The sequence below is a fragment of the Parambassis ranga genome, chromosome 9 (genome assembly GCF_900634625.1).
Source record: "Parambassis ranga chromosome 9, fParRan2.1, whole genome shotgun sequence".
NCBI classification, from domain to species: Eukaryota; Metazoa; Chordata; class Actinopteri; family Ambassidae; genus Parambassis; species Parambassis ranga.
Window position 1 is genome coordinate 11,856,570 of NC_041030.1, and position 21,870 is coordinate 11,878,439.

The 21,870-nt window shown below is 42.7% G+C and overlaps 1 protein-coding gene across 3 annotated transcripts; it reads right to left on the minus strand.

Annotated features, from left to right (window-relative positions):
* Nucleotides 1-5,507: 5,507 nt before the first annotated feature.
* ssh1a (slingshot protein phosphatase 1a) lies at nt 5,508-21,832 on the minus strand. 3 transcript variants are annotated; one of them, XM_028415091.1, is made up of 14 exons: nt 21,668-21,832; nt 19,495-19,532; nt 13,517-13,617; nt 11,847-11,911; nt 11,233-11,354; nt 11,085-11,153; nt 10,875-10,940; nt 10,407-10,601; nt 10,181-10,274; nt 9,886-10,014; nt 9,625-9,671; nt 9,363-9,509; nt 8,572-8,772; nt 5,508-8,475 (listed from the first exon to the last, which is right to left on the minus strand). In XM_028415091.1, the coding sequence occupies exons 1-14, from the start codon at nt 21,746-21,748 to the stop codon at nt 6,720-6,722; spliced, it is 3,111 nt and encodes a 1,036-aa protein (XP_028270892.1). In that variant the 5' UTR covers nt 21,749-21,832; the 3' UTR covers nt 5,508-6,719. The 3 variants fall into 3 exon arrangements, with proteins under 3 accessions (XP_028270892.1, XP_028270893.1, XP_028270894.1); XM_028415092.1 differs by lacking the exons at nt 19,495-19,532; nt 21,668-21,832 and adding an exon at nt 15,586-15,683; XM_028415093.1 differs by lacking the exons at nt 11,847-11,911; nt 19,495-19,532; nt 21,668-21,832 and having other exon boundaries at nt 13,517-13,590.
* Between the last annotated feature and the right edge of the window lie 38 nt (nt 21,833-21,870).

The following is a 21,870-nucleotide window of genomic DNA, read 5'->3' on the forward strand; positions in this document are numbered from 1 at the left end:
TGTTTATGGCGACCTGCATCACCTGTTTATTTGATATTCCAGTGCATGTAGTGCTAAATAAACTGTTAAACACTTGCACATGTACATGCTTTGACTCTTTGAAATGAAACATAAATTCATTCATGCATTCACGCACGTGTAACATGGAGAAACAGAAAACACTGAGGCAGCTAACATTCAAATGATGATTGGAACTGCCTACCTGCTGACTACCCTTAAAATGTACTGAGGAGAAAAAGGTTTGTGGTGTTATTTTGGAAGGTCCAGGTTCTCAGTGCCCTTACCTTTTCTCACAGATGGCTTCCTCTCGATTGCCTTGTCTGGGGATTTCTGAGCAGAGTCAAAAGCTGCCTTCATCTGTGCCACTTTCACCGACTGGGCCTGTTCATCAGACTTGACTTCAACTGACTTTGGCCGGTCCTGATGCTGCAGCTTTTCGTGCAGCTGGATGGTCGTCTCCTTTATGAGGTCTGAAAGAGGCCTAGATTTGGGAGCGCTCTGGGATTTGTCTCTCATTGAGACACTGCTGTCTCTCTCTTTTTTAGGTTTTTTATCAGTTTGGTCTGCTGTTGTATGCTCTGAGTTAACCGTCATATGGAGATCTTGCCTCATGCTGGCAGAGACCTGGTGCCTTTCCTCTGGGACCACAGCAGCCAAATCTGAGGCTGCATTCACAGCTGGTGAGACAGTGTCGTCAGAGGATTCTTTCACCGCCTTTCCCCTCTCTGACTGAATATCTGCCTTCTCTAGGACAGATAACTGTAGATCAGTTTTGCTCTCAGTGTCACTGTTTACCTGCAGCGGTGGCGTCACTGTACTCTCAGCAGGATGGCACAGGTCTGTGATTTGCCCATCTCTTTGTGGAGGCGGGTGTTTTGCATCAGACAGTGAGGAAGGTGGAGATTCCTCAGAGATCACACCACTCATCTCACATGACATCCTTTCATGTGAAACAGCCTCCCTGACCAGAGCATCTGCTGAGTTGATGTTCTCAGCTCTGGCATAATGTGATTTTGTGAGTACGCTCTCACACATGGCATCTCCAGTCACCTCAGGCTGTGAATATGAGGTCACACTGTGAGCGGTGGCTGTTGTGGATGTACTGTCAAGGAACCTCTTTGCATTAATTTCCACTGGAATAGCAACAGTCTCCTTGTACTCATAATCAACTTCTTTTATTTTAGAAAGAGATGAGGTTGCCTCCTTTTTGTTTCTCTTCAACAGCTTCTCCAAAATCGAGCTGGGTTCAGCTGCTTTTGAGGGCATGGTTTGATCTGTATTTCTTTCAGATGTATCCATTTGTGCATTAGGCCTCACTGACTCCCTCTGCTCATCAGTGTCAGTGACTTGCTCTGCCTCACATGTTAGCATTTCTTCTGAAGACCTACAGTGAACGGTATCACTCATGTCTGATAAAGACTCTTTCTGCAGACTGTTTTTCAAAGGATGTTGGTCTTCAGCTGGGGGCGGTTCCTTCCTCTCACTCAAGCAGTCCAGTGTTCCTGCACCAAGCTTAATATCCTCATTCTCAACCATCATGGCCTCAGTCAGATCTTGAACAAGCAGCTCACTTCCTGCTCCACGTGTGTTGGTCTTCAACCTCACAGAGCCCTGTGCAGAGTTATTGAAAGAGCCATCATCCTGTACGTTTTCATCCTGGTTCTCCTCATGTTGGAATGTCTCCACAGCCGGATTCTCCATCTTGATCTTTGATGATGCTTGAAGCTGCTCCTCAGCCTTCCTGTCCTCTCTCTTGAACAGCTTGTGTGTTCTTGCACTTTCCTCAGTTCTTGAGCTTGTCTTGTGGTTCTTGTCCGTCTCATGTGGAACCAGAGGAACAGTCCTGCCTCCTCCTCCTCCTCCTCCTCTTTCCTTTCCAGCAGCCCCTCCCTGTCTCACCTCCCTTACAGCAAAAGGACTCTCGCACAAATTTATGTGCTTCTCACTTGAAGGTGTTGTTGGCTCTTGGCTGGAACTCTCTTCCTGACAGCTTGGCTCCCCCGACTTTTCCCCGGTGTTACCAACGTCTTCCACACATAAGCTTTCTCCCTCCATGATGTCATCTGCATGACTACCCACACCTTCAGAATCAGGACATGGGCTCATCTCCTCCGATCCTTCCCTGGGGGCCTGTTCCTCCCCTCCCTCTTTGTCCAGGTTCTGTCCCATGCTGGACTGCAGAGAAAGACATGTTGTTAACCTTACAACAAAAGGCTTAAAAAATTCTCCTACAACAGGCCACATGTCTGAGATACCAGCCCAGAGGTATTTTCTTGTGCCTGCCAGCCATGACTGATCTCTAGCTTTAACAGAGATTCTCTTATTCTGAGCATCATAATACAGTGAAAACTGAAAACAAAAACAGAGGAGGTGAAAAAAAGGCTTCTGGGACTAACACAGTTTTAGTTCTGGGAAGAGAGTTTAACATGTTGCAAACAATTCGTGGTCACACAAGAGTCATTTTCATGGCTAATCAAGCGTCTTATGACTTTAAGTGCTATAGTATACTCTCTGTTGGGTTATTCATGCATTTGCAATGCCCACACCAGTTCAACTTTAAGTCAGATTACAGTCACAAGTTTTAGTTGCAATCTCACTTGTGAAATGTAATCCATTGTTTTGTCTAGATAACTAATCCAGCATTATCACTGCAGCACTCATACACTGTATATGCTCATACTGAATGGAATATTTTAGAGCCTTTAAATGACAGTTCTGATCAGTGCTCTGGAAGACACACAGTTACCTTATGTTGCATTCACAGATCACAGCATCACAGCAGACAGCTAACAGCACCTAACTGATTAATCGTCCACTGTTGATGTTGAAGACTAAGAAAGTCTTATGACAGTCTTATGCAGATCTTCTCCCTCTGCTCTAGACTTCAAACACTGACTTGTGGAAGAATAATTCAAATCCAATACCTAGGAGTGTTATTACAAGTATGAAGCAGCAAAGTAAAAATACATTATAACTCATGAAGCAGCAGTGTGTAAGCAGTTGTTCTAGTAGCTGGAGGTGGAGCTAGTTTGAAACCACTATATAAACTTTTCTACACAAAGACAGCAAACAATCTGAGAGGCTGTCTCTGCTGTGGTTGAGCTGAAGTATAGTAAGTCAAAACCTAGAAAAAGCACTGGTTGTGACAGTATAAGAACACTTGTGGCAGAGGGAGTAGGAAGAGCTGGAACCAGCTGCAGTTGTTGTTAACAAAGGAGCAGAACATGCAGCAGAGACAAACCTTTCCATGACACTGTCTAATTGTTTAATGAGTTTTCACCCACTAAACTGCAGCAGTAAGCAGAGAAAATGGTGAAGCACAATAGACAATAATGTGGACCATAAGTCTCTTTCCCACTCCACCATCTGTGTGACAACATATGACTGCTCTTGTCTTATCATCTGACAGGCCTGCAAACACAGGCCAGATATACATGGTGAAAGACGCTAATGTTATCACACTACAGTGGCTGTGTGGAGAAGCTGTGATAATACCATAAAAGACAACAGGTCAGAGATTTTGTTTTCTTCTTCACATCATGTGACCTCCTAATGTACCAAAGTGGAATTTGCATTCATTGTTTACCCTCTACCTACTTTGCTAGGGGAACCCCTTCCCTTAAGGCAGTCATCCCTCCTAACAACTGACCTATTATCCTGTCTCATTCTTCATGAATACCCACCGCTGATCACTTGATCACCATGTGCTCTGCAGCTCCAACATACGCAGACATACAGGAATTCAAAACCCATAAAGCAAAATCTCTCGTAAACAAAAGCCACAGGATCAGACAAATTTATACACAACTATTCTCTGTGCTAGTTCTGATTCGTACAGCTGTGGTACAGGCCCAGCACATATATAGCTCTCTGCACAGTATGGTGGAAATAATATTGATCTCCCATTATATGTTGCAGCTGACACTTACCGGTTAGACGTTGTAGCCAAGTCGATCGCTCTCTCTCAGGACTGACAGAGTGCTCTTTGTTGGTTGTTTGGAGATGATCAGTCCTCCCTCAAATGCACAAGCAATGGGAGCCTTATATTACATCCATGTGATGTCACAGCACATTTGACTAATACAATCAGGAGAAGCTCAGACTTGTAACTTTACGTTCTGCCTCTCTTGGAGAAGTTATCTTGAATATCTCCATCACTATTTTGGGGAGTAAGTGTGATCCTGTCCTGTCCTTTTAGACATATAAGTGTATATAACTTTGCTCTTTGCAGATCAGGCTCTCTGCTGAGGGATGTCCTCTAGTTTTTTTTTTTTTTTTTTGCAGACACCGTTTGTCAAATGGCATTATGAGCTGCAGGATACACTCCAGGAACCTAGTGTAGTTAAAAAAAATAACTATTGTGTCTAGAATTAATTGGGAGCACCAACGTGGGTATATCCAGGAGTGTGGGAAATCAGCTGGAAAAGGAGCTCTGACAATTCCTTTTGTTTCTCTCAGTTCCCATAGAAACATCCAAAACAGGATACGTCCTCAGATGATAAAACAAAAGTGGAGGTACAGCAGCCAAGAATTTACCGGCAGAAGGGGAAGAGGGGTTGACCCACACCCACCGACCATAGACTGAAGGCTACTGTGCTGACAGACAGGCCGCTAGTGTTCTTGCCAGCTGATGTTTTGTGTTAGTAAAGTGTTACCAGTCACTTCCAATCTGGTCTAGACAAAAAGTCAATCTGTCTCTAATTTAGGATAATCATTCATCTTAAACTGACTCCCCAGACTTCTTGGCACACTTGCAACTTTTTTTAATGTAGCTCTATTAGCCTCTCTGTCATTTAAGGGTTTACAGTAGTCACACTCACATTTGTTTTCCATTTTATTAAATACTAGTCTCAGGCTACATGTAAATGTAAAAACAGAGGCTGAGATGCTGTATGCTGGCATTGCTTTAAAAACAGACCACACTAAACACCTCTGTGAACTCAGTTCCCACTCCACATGCTCTTCTGTGCACACAGGGACAACCATTCACAAAACAGACACACAGTCATATAGCCCAGGAGTAACAAGAGCATGTAACTTAAGTAATTCACTGATGTCATGCAAACAGTGACGGAAAGCCAAATGTTATATAACCTGGCTATTACAAAATGGTTCTCCTGCCAAAGCATACAGATGTGGGCATGATGATGTAATGTCAGGGTACACACATCACGGCCATGTCAGTGCACATATGTTATATTGTTTTCTTAAAGAAAACAAACCAAGTATATTATGTAAAAGACATGTTTATTTCCATAATTAACACATACAGTACATTTTTTTTAACCAACATAAAAAGTGCAATATGCATTCAAACTACAGCAATGTACAGTACAAAAATTACTGCATACTTAAATATAAAAAGAAAATGGTTACAAAACTGTGAAGTAACCTATTGTGATCAATGTCACATCAGTGTGACAAAAAGCTTTAAAACTCATCGATGATATGAGCGTAAAAAGCTTAACAGCTATGAGCCTTATGACTCCACCGAGTCTCTTGCCTTTCTCCCAAAAGGTGCAAAAAGATGTGACAGCATTTAAATATGTATGTGATTGACATAATGATTCACATGTTTTTGTTTTTAACAGCTTCAATTCCAATTTGTTAAGACAGCCAAAAACACTTTGGTCTTTCACATTTCAAAGCACAAATGAGTTTTAAAATGTTGGCAACCCTTAAAAATGAATTTAAGGAAAAGAAAGTTTTTTATTTGAACAATGATCAGCTAACTTTAACTTGTGGAAAAACTCTCACAGACGATTGATTTGACTGTCATAAAACCTTGTTTCCTGTCACACTAAGCCTTTTCTACTATGATTTCAAGCCATGCAGTGTGACTCCTCACTCTGCTCTCCCAGAAACATTGCAGGGAATGATGAGGTCAATATCACTACTCCAAAAGTTATTTTGGAAGATAGCTTGCTGTGTACCAGTATTCACTCAATATAAAAAGCAGTGCAAAGGAACAACAAACTCAGAAATGTTTCTGTTGCGTTTGTTGAAAACAGCGAGCATGCCTCTGGCAATCCTCCACGTTCATCCCATTCACTCACTCTGAGACTCACATGCATCCTTAATGCATTAACATACACTTTTGCATCAAAATGATGATTTCCTCTCACTCACAACTCTACGTCAGCATAATGAACTGTGTTAACTCTTGTCTGGTGTTTATCTGAGTAAGAGCTTATGAATGCAACATGAGGTAACCATTAATTTTACAACCCTCTAGCATCTAAAACATAAACTGTGTGGTAAACAACTCTACATTTACTTAACATGTTGCTTTCTTTCATGCTCTTTGAGGAACTCAACAATGCAGGTTACTGCTTTGTACCTGACAAAAATAATGTAAGTGCCAATGGATACCTAGTTAAAGGTTATAGAGCCTTGTACCGTCTCATCACACACAGCTTTGTGCCTCTGTTCTTGTATGTAAGGCACTTGTTTGTCCATGAATCAAACAAAGTTAGAGGTGAACTGATGGCTTAACACACTTGTTATCAGATACAGCAATATGACTTTTTATCACTGTGAACAGCAGTTTGACAAACAATGTGGCAAAGGAGAGCGTTCACTCCTTATAACAGTTGGCATTGTTTTTTTTTTTCTCTTTTCTACTTTTTCCTGTTTCAAGAATCTGTACAACCTCCTCCACCCCGAAAGGTTGACAAATGGGGGGGTGAGCAGAAGGTATATAACCTCCACTTGATTTGTCAGCTTCTGGGCTCAACTGGAAGTGCTCTCTCTGGAGAGTGCAGGTCCTTGCAGGGCCAGGATAAAGCAGAGGTGGCAGGGGAATCCCACTCCAGGCTGGGGTCCGGCTCTGGAGATAGTGAGAGGAGCAGCAGGGTTCCTGCGTCTGAGGAGCAGGCTGAACACAGGTCCTCAGAGGAGATATTGAGGCTGCCCAACTTGGCCAGCGAGTTGGACCGCTTCAGCTTTGAGGGCACGGTCAGGCCTGCGAGACGCATGCGCGTCTCGATCTCCTGTGCCCTCTGACGTACAAGGCCAGGTTTCCCCCTGACGCTGCGCAGGCTGTCACTGCTGGAGCTGCGTGTCAGGGTCGAGCCATGAGGCGAGGAGGTGGGTGTAAGAAGCCCGGACCCCACCACTCCCAACAAGGCTTCATTGGTTGGTTGCATCACCAGTGGCTCTAACCGCACTTGGCACGGTGTTGAAGATTTAGCAAAGCCACCAGGAAAGGTGGAAAACTCGTCTTCATCCTCAGTATGTAAGTGAGTTTTCTTGGACCTTTGGCACACGTGCAAAGGCTTTACAGAGTGTGGGCCCTCCTGAGATACACCTGAAAGTCTCTCTAGCCTTTCTGCACGGCGGCGAACCAGCCCAGATCGCTGCAGCTGTACAAGGGTTTCCTGTTGTTGGCCAAGGTAGCAAGCCACTGCAGGCTCGTCTTCCTCCACATCCATTCTCATCAGCTCAGGAAGAGGCTCTGAGGCAGCTGCAGATTGGCTTTCATCAAGACCAGTCGTTAGTTCCAAGAAATCTCCATTGTTTTTTGGCTCCACTGATTGCAGTGATTCTTCTGGCTGCTTCTCTCTGTCAAGTGAGGCTGTGGATGGGGAGGCAGCACAGTTGGCACAGTCACACAGAGGGCCACAGGGGCACAGCTGTCCCAGTGAAGACGTGGTGCCTTCAGAAGAGGTATGGGACTGTGGGAATGAAGCACTTGGGACTTCAGGAGGACTGGGGTTAAGGCAAAGCTTAGAAGCCAGGGTTGGCTTTTCATTACATATCATATGACTCAAACTTACACTGTGATTGTGCAGAGAGCTCAGATGGTTGTTGTTGTTTGAATTTTCATTGAGGGTTGCCAGGTCCATCCCATTACCTTCAGTATCCCCCTCTACCTCCACATCTTGTGTTTCACCACCACCTCCTTCACCACCCCCTCCATCATCTGGCTGCATTAGTACCTCCATCTCTGCCTCCTCCTTCTGTACATCCTCCTCATCCTCCTCTTCCACTGTACTAAACTCCAGCCTCAGACGCAGCTCCTCCAGTGGCTCAGGGCCACGGTTGCAGGTCTGGGCAGCAGTTCCCTCTGCTGTAGGCCCAAAGGGAGGGAGTGGTAGGCCTTCCTGTCCATCAAATGTCTCATCATCCAGCAAAGCATCACGCTCCACATCTTCAATTTCTATAAAGACTTTTTCCATGCCAAGGAGTGGGGGGCCACGTACTGGTGTTGATGGTTCGCTGTCCAGCGCTGAGTCAGAGAGCCGGCGGAAATAGTAGTTGTTGTAGGCTGGATCAATCGCTAGGGCAACAGTCCTGCAGGGAGAGGGGCATGCTGCACCTTTATCAGACAGCACCTCCTCACAGCATGGAGACATCCCTGGCTCTGGAGTCAAATGGCCTCCTTCTCCTCCACAGCACGGAGCCAAGCCCTGCTGCCCCTCTACCATCTCACAGTCAGTGTCTGGATGCCAAAGCTTGTTGTGTCGCTGTTTACTGCATACAGAGAAATACATTGCACAGAAGGAGAGTCAAAATGTGAAAATACTAAGTAAAGAGCACTGCCCAGCCACACCAAATGATGGACTGTACCTTGCATCTAAAATGCCCTCATACTCTGCCAGCTGTCTCATAAAACCAGGGTTGGGCCGTGTGATGCTCCTTTTTTGCTTGACGAAGGTGTAAGCTTTCTCCAGCGACCAGCCATACTCCTTCATGGCGTAAGCAATGACGGTGGAAGCAGACCGACTGACACCCATCTTGCAGTGAACTAGGCATTTGGAGTGGTTCTTTCTGTGTGTGAGATTTACATGTACAGCTACATTATACAGTTATAATCAAGAGTGGACAAAGTATGAATACTTAGGCATATTTTCACACACAAGAAAACACACACACTGACTCATTATATGACCTTTGTATTACAGTTATGTGACTAATATGTTTAAATGGATGTGATGAATTGATCCAAAGGAAAACAGACTGCCTTTCAACAGTGTTTTGTAACAACTATGATGAAACAGTCTGTCACTGAAATTTGTTTCTCATTCACTTGTTTTGTTATTTCATTTCTGCTTCCTCTTTCTCTTCTTTACTCCTCCCCACTCCCTCCCAGTCTCATTTTTTAAGCTCTCAGATCCTTGTCTCACACTCTTTTTATCTGTTATACTTTTTAATTTATTCTAAAACTGTAATTCTTAAATCCCTGTGTTAACAGAGCAGGAAATTAAAGGCTCAATTATGGTTCTATGCTGCATTGCATCTTCATCAATCATTTGAAGAATTAGACGTTTATAACGGGATGTCTCCTCTCTTGTTAAGATATATTTGCAATGAACTGAAAAATATATGAGCATATATGTTTTCTGTTCCACATGACTTACTTTGCTTTAACAATGAAGTTGTATGTGTCATTCCAGTGAGCGAGCAGGTCAGTGGCCTCTTCATCGTAGACACGTATGTTGTGATAACTGAAAGTGCCTGGAAAGAAGTTGTCTATCTCCCTGGTAACATTGAGGATATAGCCCACCCTGGGGAGGAAAGATAATGTTAACCCATCAACAACATTCCTTCTTGCTCAAATCATAATGAAAATATGTTTTGTGTGTGGTTATCTTAGCTCTTCCACAATATAAAATAAATCACCCTGTCTCTTGCAGTTCCTCCAAATTAGATGCATTCCATTCGGATCCCTAAAAACAAATGGGAGAAAATATTGTTTAGACTAAGTACATTTTCAAGTCCCTAGAAGACTGTTCTTTCTCCAAAACAATTATTTCACAGGGAGGATTACTTAAACACTAGCCTTCCTTGGGGGGGGGGGGCAGAGAGGAAATCATTTCTACTCAGTACTTCACAGGAAACACTTTTTTTTGTGAATGTAAGAGACAGCATCAGTTTTCACACCAGGTAGACGTGGTCAAAGATGAGAGTTGGTTTGTCCATCTGGCCCAGGATTAGCAGCATCTCATTGTCAATGAACTCTTTGTACTCTTTGAGGTTGCAGTTCATATGTTGCTCCAACTCTGTACGGATCTGACAGAAAGAAATACAATTATAAAGTATACCTTCAAGTCTGTCTGCAGGGTGTTGCAGTAAACATATTAAAATAAGCCACTCCTCAAATGTAAACATGCATAGTTTCTGCTCAGAGCTATATTTATTTGGTTCAGTGGTTTTCTATGATCTAGGGTATTTTTACCTGTTTACAGGTGACATTCTCGAGGTCCTGGCACGTCATGATGCTTCTAAGTTTGGCTTTAATAAGGCACTCTGTCCTTTCTCTCTCTGAAGGCCTACACAAGATTGCTTTTCATTAAAAACTCAGGAGTCACAAAATAACAGTTGCTCTTGAATATGAAGTTTTGACAGTGGGTACACAGGGTTTCTTCAATTACATATTAAGTAAGGTTGGTGTGTTTACTGACTTGTCCACAAACATGGTGGGTGAATCTGGCCGTGTAGTCTCCAAATCCTTCATGGCGTTCCACTCATTGATGCAGCTCTGCTCTGAAGCAATGCAGCTCTCATAATAGCCTATCCAGGTAAGAGCCATGCCTCCGGGGAAATAGTTATACCTGCGTGACACCTCACATGCCTTGTGCAGGACCTGCAGGGCTGACCTAGATTTGTTGTTGAGAAAAGAAAAGGTTAAGCTTATAGATGACTGACATAAATCAGATTTTTCTGAGCTGCATATAGTGTTTACTATCTGGATCAGATGTGGTTCTGTGCACATGTGTGTTTGTGCCAGCAGGTGGCAGAATGAATCAGCATTGCCGCTGTGTGCGTGATATCAGTGGATGTGTGTCTAATCAGAAGACTTGCTGCAGTGTGCTATAAAAGTAAACTGCTATTGACAGTAACTGTGATTCCAAAGGTCACTTATTACTCACCACATAGCCTGCACTGATACGGGTTTGAAGACATGAGTCCGACCAGCCGTGTTCACAGTAAAGCCCCTGAGGAACAAACAACACAGATCACCACCATGTATCAACGTGTGAATTAAATTTATCTTATGTGTCAGTGGTACATCCAGTGTTAAACTGCAGCTGGGCTCTCTGTCCTTACAACAGGGGTCACAAGGATGCCTGAAAACCTACCCATCTCCATCCAGATGGATTTTTGTATCACTCCACAGAGGTAGCACCATGCCGATCGAACAGCTTTTGCTGAAAAAAAAAAAAAAGATTAAAGTTATACATGAGACACATATGGGTACAAAGGGAGAATGAGCAGGGCTATTTGTACCAGTCTTTGTTCGTGAAGTCAATTCCCAAAAGGATGTTCTCCTCTGTGTCCTGTCGTCCACTGGTGTACACCACCACCATGTACCGCACGCGATCTGACCATGCACTCTCCAGCCGCACTGCCTGCACAAGGTACACAGACTTTACAAAATGTTTCCTGTTCTACATGTCCCTATAGTGACAGTTAACCTAATTACATAATTATTAGTGACTTCCTTACATTGAATAGAACAGCTAATACTCCAGAGCAGCTACAGGAGACTGTGCTGTCCAAAAAAGTGTCAGAGCTGCATGTGAAAGAAAACTGGGCTACAAACTTGATGTAATAGGGCAACTAAGTCCTCAGGATGTGTGAGAACACAGAGGTGGTGAACATAAAATAACTCACCCTCACACTAGCACATACACATACACACATACCATGGAAACATTTCGTAATTCTCTCCAGAGTGTGTTCAAACCTGCTCTCATGAGCTAATAATTACAGTGAGTAAATAAGCATCCTAAGTACACAATAAAATGCATTCTGGAGGGTTTGCTATGCCAGGCTGTTAGACACTAGCCTTTATGTTTGTATGTGTGCACACATGTTTTTGGTTTGATGTATGCTCATACCAGTTTGATTCTGTCCTCTGAGCGAAGAATGTTTATCATCACCTGCAGGTGCTGAGGTAAATCGCCTGTTGAGGAAGATGGTGGGTTAGTGATTAAAATCTCATCATACAGACTGTTTTAACCTGAGTAAAACACTGAGTAAGAACATTAATGAAAATATAACACATGCTGGGGCACAATGAGGTGAAAGGATTAAAGACAGTCCTGTAGTCCAAAGAAAGCCAGTTTAAATTACACTGCTCCCTCATGATTAACAATCCTGGAAGCAATAACATACAACCTGTTTAGTGGTTTTTATCAGCTGACTGAAGAGAAATCAGCTGGCAGTAAACTCTTCGTCTTCGCATGAGCAAATTTATCATCCCCAAAAGCACAATTCAAGAACCTGTCTGTATTCATTATACACCATTAGTGCTCCCTGTGCCAAGACATGTCATTGGAGCTGAACAATAAAACAGGGTATGGAGATGGACCAATAGCAAAGCAGAGCAGCACTTCATCAAACAAACAATTCTGAAATATGCCACAACAGATCAGACAGATAACACGGTAAAATGACTGACTCTCTACTGGTCATTTGTCTTATGTCACAACAAAGGAGACTTTCAGTGGTACTCTTTAAGAGTTTTATTTAAATAAGTTCAGTTGAGTCATCATCTGAGACTTTTTCTTTTGAGTGATATTATGTTGGTTCCTAGATACACAACCACAGAAAAAGTCTTTAAAAATTATAAAATGTGATAATGACTTCAAGGCATATTAATGCTCTTCCCAAGTCATTGCTTCAACATGCTGGGCTGTTAAAGACTTGGATTAGTACTTTAATTATGCTATGAATACTTTAGGTTTACTGAAGCTGGCAAAACCACACCAGCTTTTAGCTCTTAGAACAGAATGAAAAAATCTTCTATAGAGGTGTTTTTCTCCTTGAAGGCCACGGTTATTAATGAAAGACATAGCTACTTTCTCAGCCAAATGCTTTTAAAGACAAAGTAGGACTCACAAATATGTGGGTTACCTGACAAAGTGGTTGATAAATGGACAAAAGCCGCTAGTCTCAGCCATGACTTGCATTTTGGCTGTTGGACTGTGAGTTTAGCCTTGTGTCTTTAAAAGTAAAACTGTGCCTTTCATTGACAGATACTGGCTATCAGTCAATAGAAACAACAAGCTAATCAAGTGAAGTGCTTTCACTACTATCAAAACAAAAGTAGGCTATCCTGGCCCTGTGCAATAATTGAACCCAGAAATTGTTCCACAGTGAGATTCACTTTGAAAGTTACACCAGAATGTTGTCATGTTAAGTTATTCCATCCAATAAAGCGTGGCCATTGAGGGGAAGCTGAAAATAGTAATTTACCTTGTTGTGTACTCAGAAAAATTAGCACGAGAGAGGTGGAGAACATGCGAGGTAATACGAACAAAGGGCCTCCTTTAAATAGTCAACAGAAGTTTTGTGCACAGTGCTACCATACGCTGGATTTAAGCACTAATCTGCCTAAGCTACACGTCTGGAACATGCTTATCAACGTGGCAGCCTCCATCCTCCTCACCTCAGCCACACACATCTGCTGCAGCATTAGGGAGTGCAGCACATGAACTCACAATGATAACAAAAGCACAGTTATGGTAAATAATTTGTGCACATTGTTGTGCTTTGTGATGCTCACCCGCATGTTTGTGATGAGGATGTGCTTTCTGGCCCGGGTGACTGCTTCCTTGCTGCAGGAAGAGCGCAGCCCCCTTCACCATGAAGAAGCTCTCACTCAGGCTGCAAACAAACCAGAGAGAGAAGTTATAAGTTCTGAAATACATAGACACAGTATATCTGACACCACGCTGCAGAACAACAGCTCAGCACAATCTCTCCTGCTTGTTCACTGGACAGCTAGCTGAGCAGTGGGACACGAGACAGATGAATTTTTTTACTTTTAACAGTTCAGTTAGACACAGCCAACTGGATGAGCATAAATCACTGTTGTCGGCTGCCGGCGAATTACCTCAACAGCTGAGTGGAAAAGCCCAGCTGCCACGTTACAGAGACAGACCTCAGGTCTGCAGCTGCCATGAATCAAGCTTTGATCCTGAATGCTTATCTGTCTTTTTTCTGCTGCATGGGCTGCACTCTGAATTGAATCAGGCTTCTGCTGGCTTGGTTTAATTTAACACAGACCTAAATAATTGACCTAACTGCAGTTGTTTGTGAGGCTTAACAATCACAACGACGAAAAGCAGCAATTAACACCTCACACCTGCCTATAAAAAAAAATCCTGCCTTTTTGGGTTAGGCCTGTCAACAGATGACACAGGTAAAGAACGACAGTAAAAATGAGTGAGGTGTTTCCTCCAGGCTGACTTGAATCACTCCATTTCACTGGAAAACAATGTGAGCGCATTTCATGGAGCTACCTGCCAGAAGGGTGGAACACATGCATCATGTATTCTGCGTGTGCACTCACACACACCAAATCAGGACATCATTAGGAAAGCACAGAGCTGATGAGTGACAGGAACAAAACAAAACTTTACAGGTACCACAGGCAAACCAGTCTCTGAATACAGCTGCACCTCAGACATACTACAGGTCAGCTTAAAAGAGCAGCCTTTCTGTGAATCTAGCAGCAGTTTTTTTAATACTAAAGCCATATGTCAGATAAAACACTGCAGTTTGCACTGCTATGTTAAAAAGCAGTACTGTCTTTTATACATATTCTACATCCAAATGCAACTGCAGCTGTAGTACATTTGTTTGTCTGGCTTCCACCACCAGCCCTCTGATCAGACTGTCAAACCCACATACAGATGAACAGGCTTGGCCCAAACAGATGATTTTGTAAGAACAAAGGAGTTTGTTTTGTACACCTCACGATAAATTCTGGCCGCCCCCAGCACCACAGGGGAAAAAAAAGGAAAAGATTTAGTGACAAAGCATGGGGGTGGACACACTCAACAAGAGCTTTTGTGTCACTTTGTTATTTTTTTTCCCACTCAGTTCTCTGTTTGAGATTTATTAGGCTGACAGGAGCATCTACTGTCAGCAAATGATGTTAAGGAGATGAGGCAAACGTGGCAATACAGAGACCAAGATAAGGGGCATAGTATCATCAGCCCACCCAGCACTCAATACAAGTCAATGCTGCTGATTCTTTGTTGTTTTCACTTAACCTGTGATACCTGATAATTTGAAGAGGAAAAAGAAAACCTTGCACTCTGGTGAAATCTGAGGACGTGTAAAACTTGTTCCCATGTTTAAATCACAAGCTGTCCAACTGCTTCACAGACCATACTCAGACATCCTAATTGAACAGCCTCAGTTCTACTGTCTCTTGCCCTGCGGCACCCTGCTATCAGCTACTCCACAAACAGTAGAGCTAAAAATATATCTGGTATCAAAGCAAACAAAGACTATGAGAGAAAAGTTTTCCAGATAGCTCAAACGATTAGAGTGCCTGTACCACTTTTACAAAAAGACAAATAGGACATATTGGACAGTTGTCTGTTCAAGACTGTGCTATCAGCTGCAATAATTACTATGATTCATTTAGTCTGCTGGCCTTAAATGACACTCGGGTATCCGTTGCAAAATGTTCAGTCAACATTTAAAACTGCTATAATGAACTAATAAAGAAAAGTTATAAAGTGTTCAAAAGGCCTGACCCCAAGCTTAAAGCAAGCATTTCATCTAAAATCTGATCAGTTTCCAGCTGTAAAAGCCTAAAAGAACTTGAACTAAACTCACATGCGGTTTATCTGGCTCTGGGTCAACACAGCGTTCTCCACAAAATAGGGTAGCATCTTCACCATGGCCTCCTGAATGGGTTCTACAACCAGATGCATTCTGTTGACCAAATGGAAACACAGGCCTCTTCGGCACGAGCTACCTCCTCTTCATCAGCTTTCAGGAACAATAAAGGAGTGATGTGCAAATGCAGAAAGATAGTTTCAGGACTTGACCCAGCGCTTTTGAGTGACAGACTGAGTGACAATCTGCACTCATCTGTGCTGCTCAGTGCAGAAGTGCCGTCTGTTCAGACGCCACTCCCTCCGGTTCCCTCCTCCTCCTCCTCCTCCCTCAGCTAAGTGTCTCTGTATGCAAGTCAGCCTCCTGCCTGCAGGGACATAATGCAGTCTCCACGCGATGCCTCAGGCACACACAATTAGACTCAAATGTTCCTCAGTCTGTTTTGTCTGTGTCACACTCCTACAGTACAGAGAAAGCTAAACATCAAGTCTATAAGTAAGAATCAATGGATTGCTGTTTAAATGAAGAGATCCCCTTCAGCATTAGCTCTGTAATTCTTAACTCTCCTCATTCATGATGTAACTGAGCCTACTCAGAGAACAGAGAGGGGCCCAGAAACTTTCTAATGTGTCGTCTTGATGTGGATTCCACATTGGGGGTCAACAGAATCCAAGGTAGTGCCTCCAGGGAGCTTAGTACATGGGCCAAGCATGGGTGTACAGGGCAGTGAGAACTGGCAATGTCCCAAAACTCCTAAATCTCATTATACAAAGGCTTATAAGGGAGGGATTATCTTGTCTTCCTCCTTCAAGTGGCCAACGCTGGTTGTCACTCACTGACATGTAAAATATAGGAGTGATTATGATCAGCTAAAGAAGCCACATCCATATCTCTTACATCTAATACATCTACTTCAATGGGAGATACTGTTTCTATAGTTCTGGAAGGAAGGTATGAATATTCAGTGCACGAAAATCTGCCAAAACTGAGCCAGCAGATGTTTGGGAGCAGAAGGGTACAATGTTTCCTGTTGCCAAGCATTTATACACACACAGACAATGAAGTGGTGCTACTCTGTTAATCTGGGACAGACGTTAACAGTAGCACTGTGACACATATAACAAGATATCCCTCCTATTCTCCTGAACAACAGGGTGTCTTAACACCTAGCAGGCACTGTACTCTTTTAACTGACATAAGTTCATTGACGTTCTAGGTGGAAAATTGGACTGCTCTGTGCGTCAGGTGCAGGTAGAAGTGGAAAGACCTAGATACAGGAATTTCCTCAGCATTTGAGGTCAAGCTTTAGAGGCAACAGTTTAAACATGGTGACATGCCACAGACTTAAGGTATAGAATGATGCTGCACAAGTGTCCAGATGGAGCTGGACGGAGCCAAACAGGACCAGATGTCCTTTAGCCACTGCTCCGAGTCACCAGGTGGAGTGGTTATGTGTAAGAGAGGTGCAATGGATTATGCTGAGGACTCGCCACAAAGAGTCTACACAGAGGCTGGTTTATTCATGGTCTCTAAGTGTTTTGCACACAGCAGCACAATGAGGGGAAAAAACTTTCCTCTTGGGTCTGACAGTTGCATAATGTGGGCATTTTTCTCACTGACACCACTCAATAGGGTAGAGAGAGGGAAGGAGGGGCAGGACAGGGAGGAACAGGCCTCCTCAGGTATCAGTGGAGTCATGGAGGGCCTCAGCAGGAAACAAATGACATCATCAAAAACTAGAGCTAGTGCTTCTGCCTAACCTCATCTTCTAATACATATTCTTAAACCAGACAGCGACATATTATGGTATTAAATTACAACCAGTCAGACAAGTGCACTACTTAAAGTGAGGTGGTGAGTTTTAAATGGACTTGAAATGAAAACTATGAGTTTGTGGAGATCATGATCTGCCAATCCTTCATCTCACCCTCCTCACACTACCAGCTAACACACACATTTTTGACTAATTCTGTGCCTCACCCAACTTTGCTGTGTACAAGGTGATAAAATGAACTCATTCCTTGGTTTTGTGCCACAGACACCTGCACAAGGTTTATGTTGGCTTTCATCAAACCCCTAGGCTTGTCATTGTTATCGAGGTCAGCCAGGAAAAGCAAGCACAAATACTCCCACTTGGCAGATATACAGCTGTCCATCATCAGATGTAACTACATATCTGGCATGCTGGATCAGTACACACTGATCTAAAGAGAAGCATATCTGTCAAATAAAACTCAATAGGGCATCGCTATAAACATGAATTCACTGGCAATTTAATTGCATAACATGGCTTACAGGCCAAAAAAAAAATGGAAGCAATTTTGAGGCACGTCAGGACTTGCATCATGCATAGATCGCATTCACACACATGCATTGCTTTGGGACATGGGCTATATTGCATAACTGAAAAGAAACTGAACTCTTAGCTTGACACATTTGCTTATCTCAGTCACAAGCGTCCGCAAAAAAAAAATCCTCCAGTTCACATATTTATTTGAAGCGTTTAGCAATAAGGATGTGCAAACCTCACAAGTGCATGTTCAAATTAGAACAGCGGAGTCTGTCTGCATTACACGTAAAGACATTCTATGTCATCACTGTTATCAGTCAAGTACAGTTGGAAGTTCTCCACTCAGTCAGTGAGTAGACATGCAGTGAATATAGTGGTTTTGTGTTTGTTTGTTTTTTGACATTATCCCAACTAATCTGTTTACATGGTGGATGAAGACATGCCAATTCACACAATGATGAACAGCTTAAAACAGTGTGTATTTTTTTTTTTCAATCACAGTCTGGAATAAACAGATTTTGCTGTTATATTATGCTGTTATTAGACCTTAGACCTAGTGTGTAGCACAGCTATGCTGCTCTAAGCCTATGCTGTCAGGGGCACAAACATGATCCACTGAGCAGTTTCCCTCTCACCCTCTAACCTCTCCTTTTCTCTCCTTAGTCTGGCTCACACTGGTCTCAAGACCTGCACGCTGACCTGCAGTCCGGCCCGTGAAGTCTCTCTTGCTCTATGTTGTCGGGGGGCACAAACACGATCCTCTGAGCAGTTTCCCCCTTACCCTCTGACCTCTCCTCTACTCTCCTTAGTCTGGATCATACTGGGTAATATCGTCTCATAATCTGTGTTTATTGTCTTCCTCATAGTTCTGTGCCTCGCTCTCGCTCTCTCTCTTTGCAGGTCTCAAGACCTGCATACTGACCTGCAGTCTGGCCCCTGATCTCTCCTGTGCTCATCGACTTCACTAGCCCCTGCTGCTCATCTTTGCTACCAAATTACTATTCCTATTTATGGACTAACGATATATATAGATATCTATTACAATATAATCACTGTTTCATCTTGCTGTCATGTTTGCTCTGTACTGTATCATGTTTGTATCATGTTTGCCTCTCTCTCTCTCTCTTAGGGGGGTTCCTGTGAAGCGCTCTGAGACAATGTCTGATTGTAATATGCGCTATATAAATAAAACTGAATTGAATTGAATTGAAATTGTTATATATCATGCTGTGTTTTGCAATTTCTGCCTAAAATTGTTCATATGTTGTCAATCTATGTCACATATGCACTCTCTATAGAAAACATTTGGTAAAGCCTGATGACTCAACTGATGAGGAAGTTCATCAGTCTAAGAAGAGATACAGACATGCTTGTCAACATACTACTAGAATAACATGTTTTTTTATAGTTGACTATATGACTACTGATGACTCCGCCAACAAGACAGACAGACAGGTGTTTTATGACATCTCTCATTTGTCGATGCCAGCTAGTCTGCCGCCACTCCAGATTTTACTAAATGACTCAAAGACAGATGCAGCAAGTCCGTCAGTAACACCTGTGTATAAAAATCTTTGCCACGTACCACGCAACAGAAGGGGTTAAAGTAAACTTACCTCTGATTTATTCGCCGTTCATCTTCACTCCCAAAATCCTGAAATACAGATAACACATGCATAAGCATCTTATCAAGTCAGTTTTAAATACAATATTAACAAACACACAGCCTGGAAGAAAGACAGAAGCTCTAGCCTTGTAGCTTTTCACCAATTTTCTGAAATAAATGTGATAAATGATCACCAACATTTTGTGTATGTGGTATCTAAATGCAGAAATACAGGAAATCCTTGAAGCACACACTGAAATACAAACTTTTAATGTCTGCATACATTTAGGGCCAAAATGACCACTGTAAAAAAATTTTAAAAAATTGTATTATAATGAGTGAAGATATATAAAGGGCACATGACAGCAATAAAAAGGAGCAGTGATGCTTCCGTTTGGTCATTACGCTGTAAATCTGCTGAAGAGAACACAACGGACTCAACAGTATTTGGCTGCAGTAAATACACTGTGTCTAATGCTTCTGCGCCCAATTACAACCGTAAAATCGCTTCCAAACACATTAATCATGAAATTCTAAAACAGGCTTGTGAGATTTGTATTTCCTGCATGACAAGTAACAACTTTAGATCACAAAGTGTTTATTTGTGAATGTTTATGATTTATGATTCTGGCTGAAAGGAGAGGTAATCACTTTGTGTGCATGTTCACAAATAATGCTGAAACAGAGGAGACAAGTTAACACTGGTGCTTGAAGCAAGTAATGGAAAAAGGCTTTATGGCATGTTTTTCCACTGTCAGGGAAATCCTATAGCCGCTGCTGTACTGCTGCTTTAGTATACTCAGCAAGAAAAAGGCCATAGAAATGGATAGTACCATTTCTGGGGAGGCTGAAGAAAAACTCTTCTGCACAAAGATCATTGAATGATGCACAACTAGTTGAGCCTCCACCACTGTGTATTAAAGTGAAATAATCTCACACATTACCCAGCTGCTGCCATCTTCCTGCCAGCATTGCCTACATGCTTGTTTACCTCTGCTGTCTGTCGTTTCCTCCCCTAGCCAAAGTAGTACTCCTCCACCCCACCCACCCCTCATCATGAGTAGATGACATCATAGCTGCAGCAGATTTCTGCCAGCTTTATCTGTCACACCTCAACGCCAACATACACACAGCACACGACAATTCATTTAAAGGCAGCACTCTCTTTCCAATAAACAGCTGTGTTTTGTATATTTATGTCTCTTGAATATGCACTGAGTATTTTTGCCAGGTTTGACTTTGATTAAACACATTTTCAGCTCACTTGTGGCTGTAAGTAAACGCAGCATTAAATATACTGTTACTCTCATCCAGAGCTAAACAAGGTGAGGTTGTCTGTTTACAGCTGGTAGTTAGCGCCCCCATCTGGCTTGTAACTGTATGTAAAAAAAATAGCAACAGGAACTTAGTTCTGAATGATAGTTTTGTAGAATAGATTACTACTTTTTCTGGCCGACAGTTACCAGAAAACAAGAAAACTGTAAACTATTGTCTCTGCGATAACAGAAATACACTTAGTCCTTTCTTTTAAAGGCTGTTTGCTATTCTGTAAATCACATTGTCCCTACACACAGAAGGAAGACTTACAGTACACCACAACAGAAATTAACATTAGTGTATGCTGTGAGTAGTTCACTGTGTTTCTAATTTTCATATTTCTAAGAGATGTTTAGCTGAATCCAACTTCCAGAATAAAACAGCACATTCTCACAGTACAGTATAAACAGGTTACAGTATTACAGCACTGTAGTGAGCACTCTGTTAATGTTATGATGACTATTTGCCACTGTTTAAAAAAAACGTAGATTTCTAATGTGAGCCAGTCACATAAACTGCTAATGCTAGCTACAGCTTATGTCATTCATAAGGCACTTGTTAAACTAAGCTAACACTAGCTCTTCAAATTAGCGCCTAATCTTTTGACAGCTGTGGGGTTTTTAAACAAAAATTATAATGTATGCAATTTTTAAAAAGCACAAACGACAGAAGCATTGTATATGCACTGGCCGGCTGTAGCTATTACTGTTGAAGACGTCTGCTAGCTACCATTAGCCTAGCATAACATGTTAACTAACGGTGCTAATTTAGCTTCAATCAGCGGGCCTTCCTCCAGCAACATCTCCATCATCGTACACCACCACCACACCGGAGCACTGCTGTAGTTCACACAGGAACAAACTGACCTCCCCCGCGGTCGTGGTTGCTGTGCTGGCGGTGGATGCGGCGCTCGGTGTCGGGGACCGCTGCAGGGTAACCAACGCCATGGCTGGAAGCTGAGAATGATGCACCGGCCGCTGTGGCCTGGTGAGCTGCAGCTAGCTGCTGGGCTAACGATACATACAACTGAACTGATAGGCGGATGATTGGAGGGACAGAGGAGCCGTAT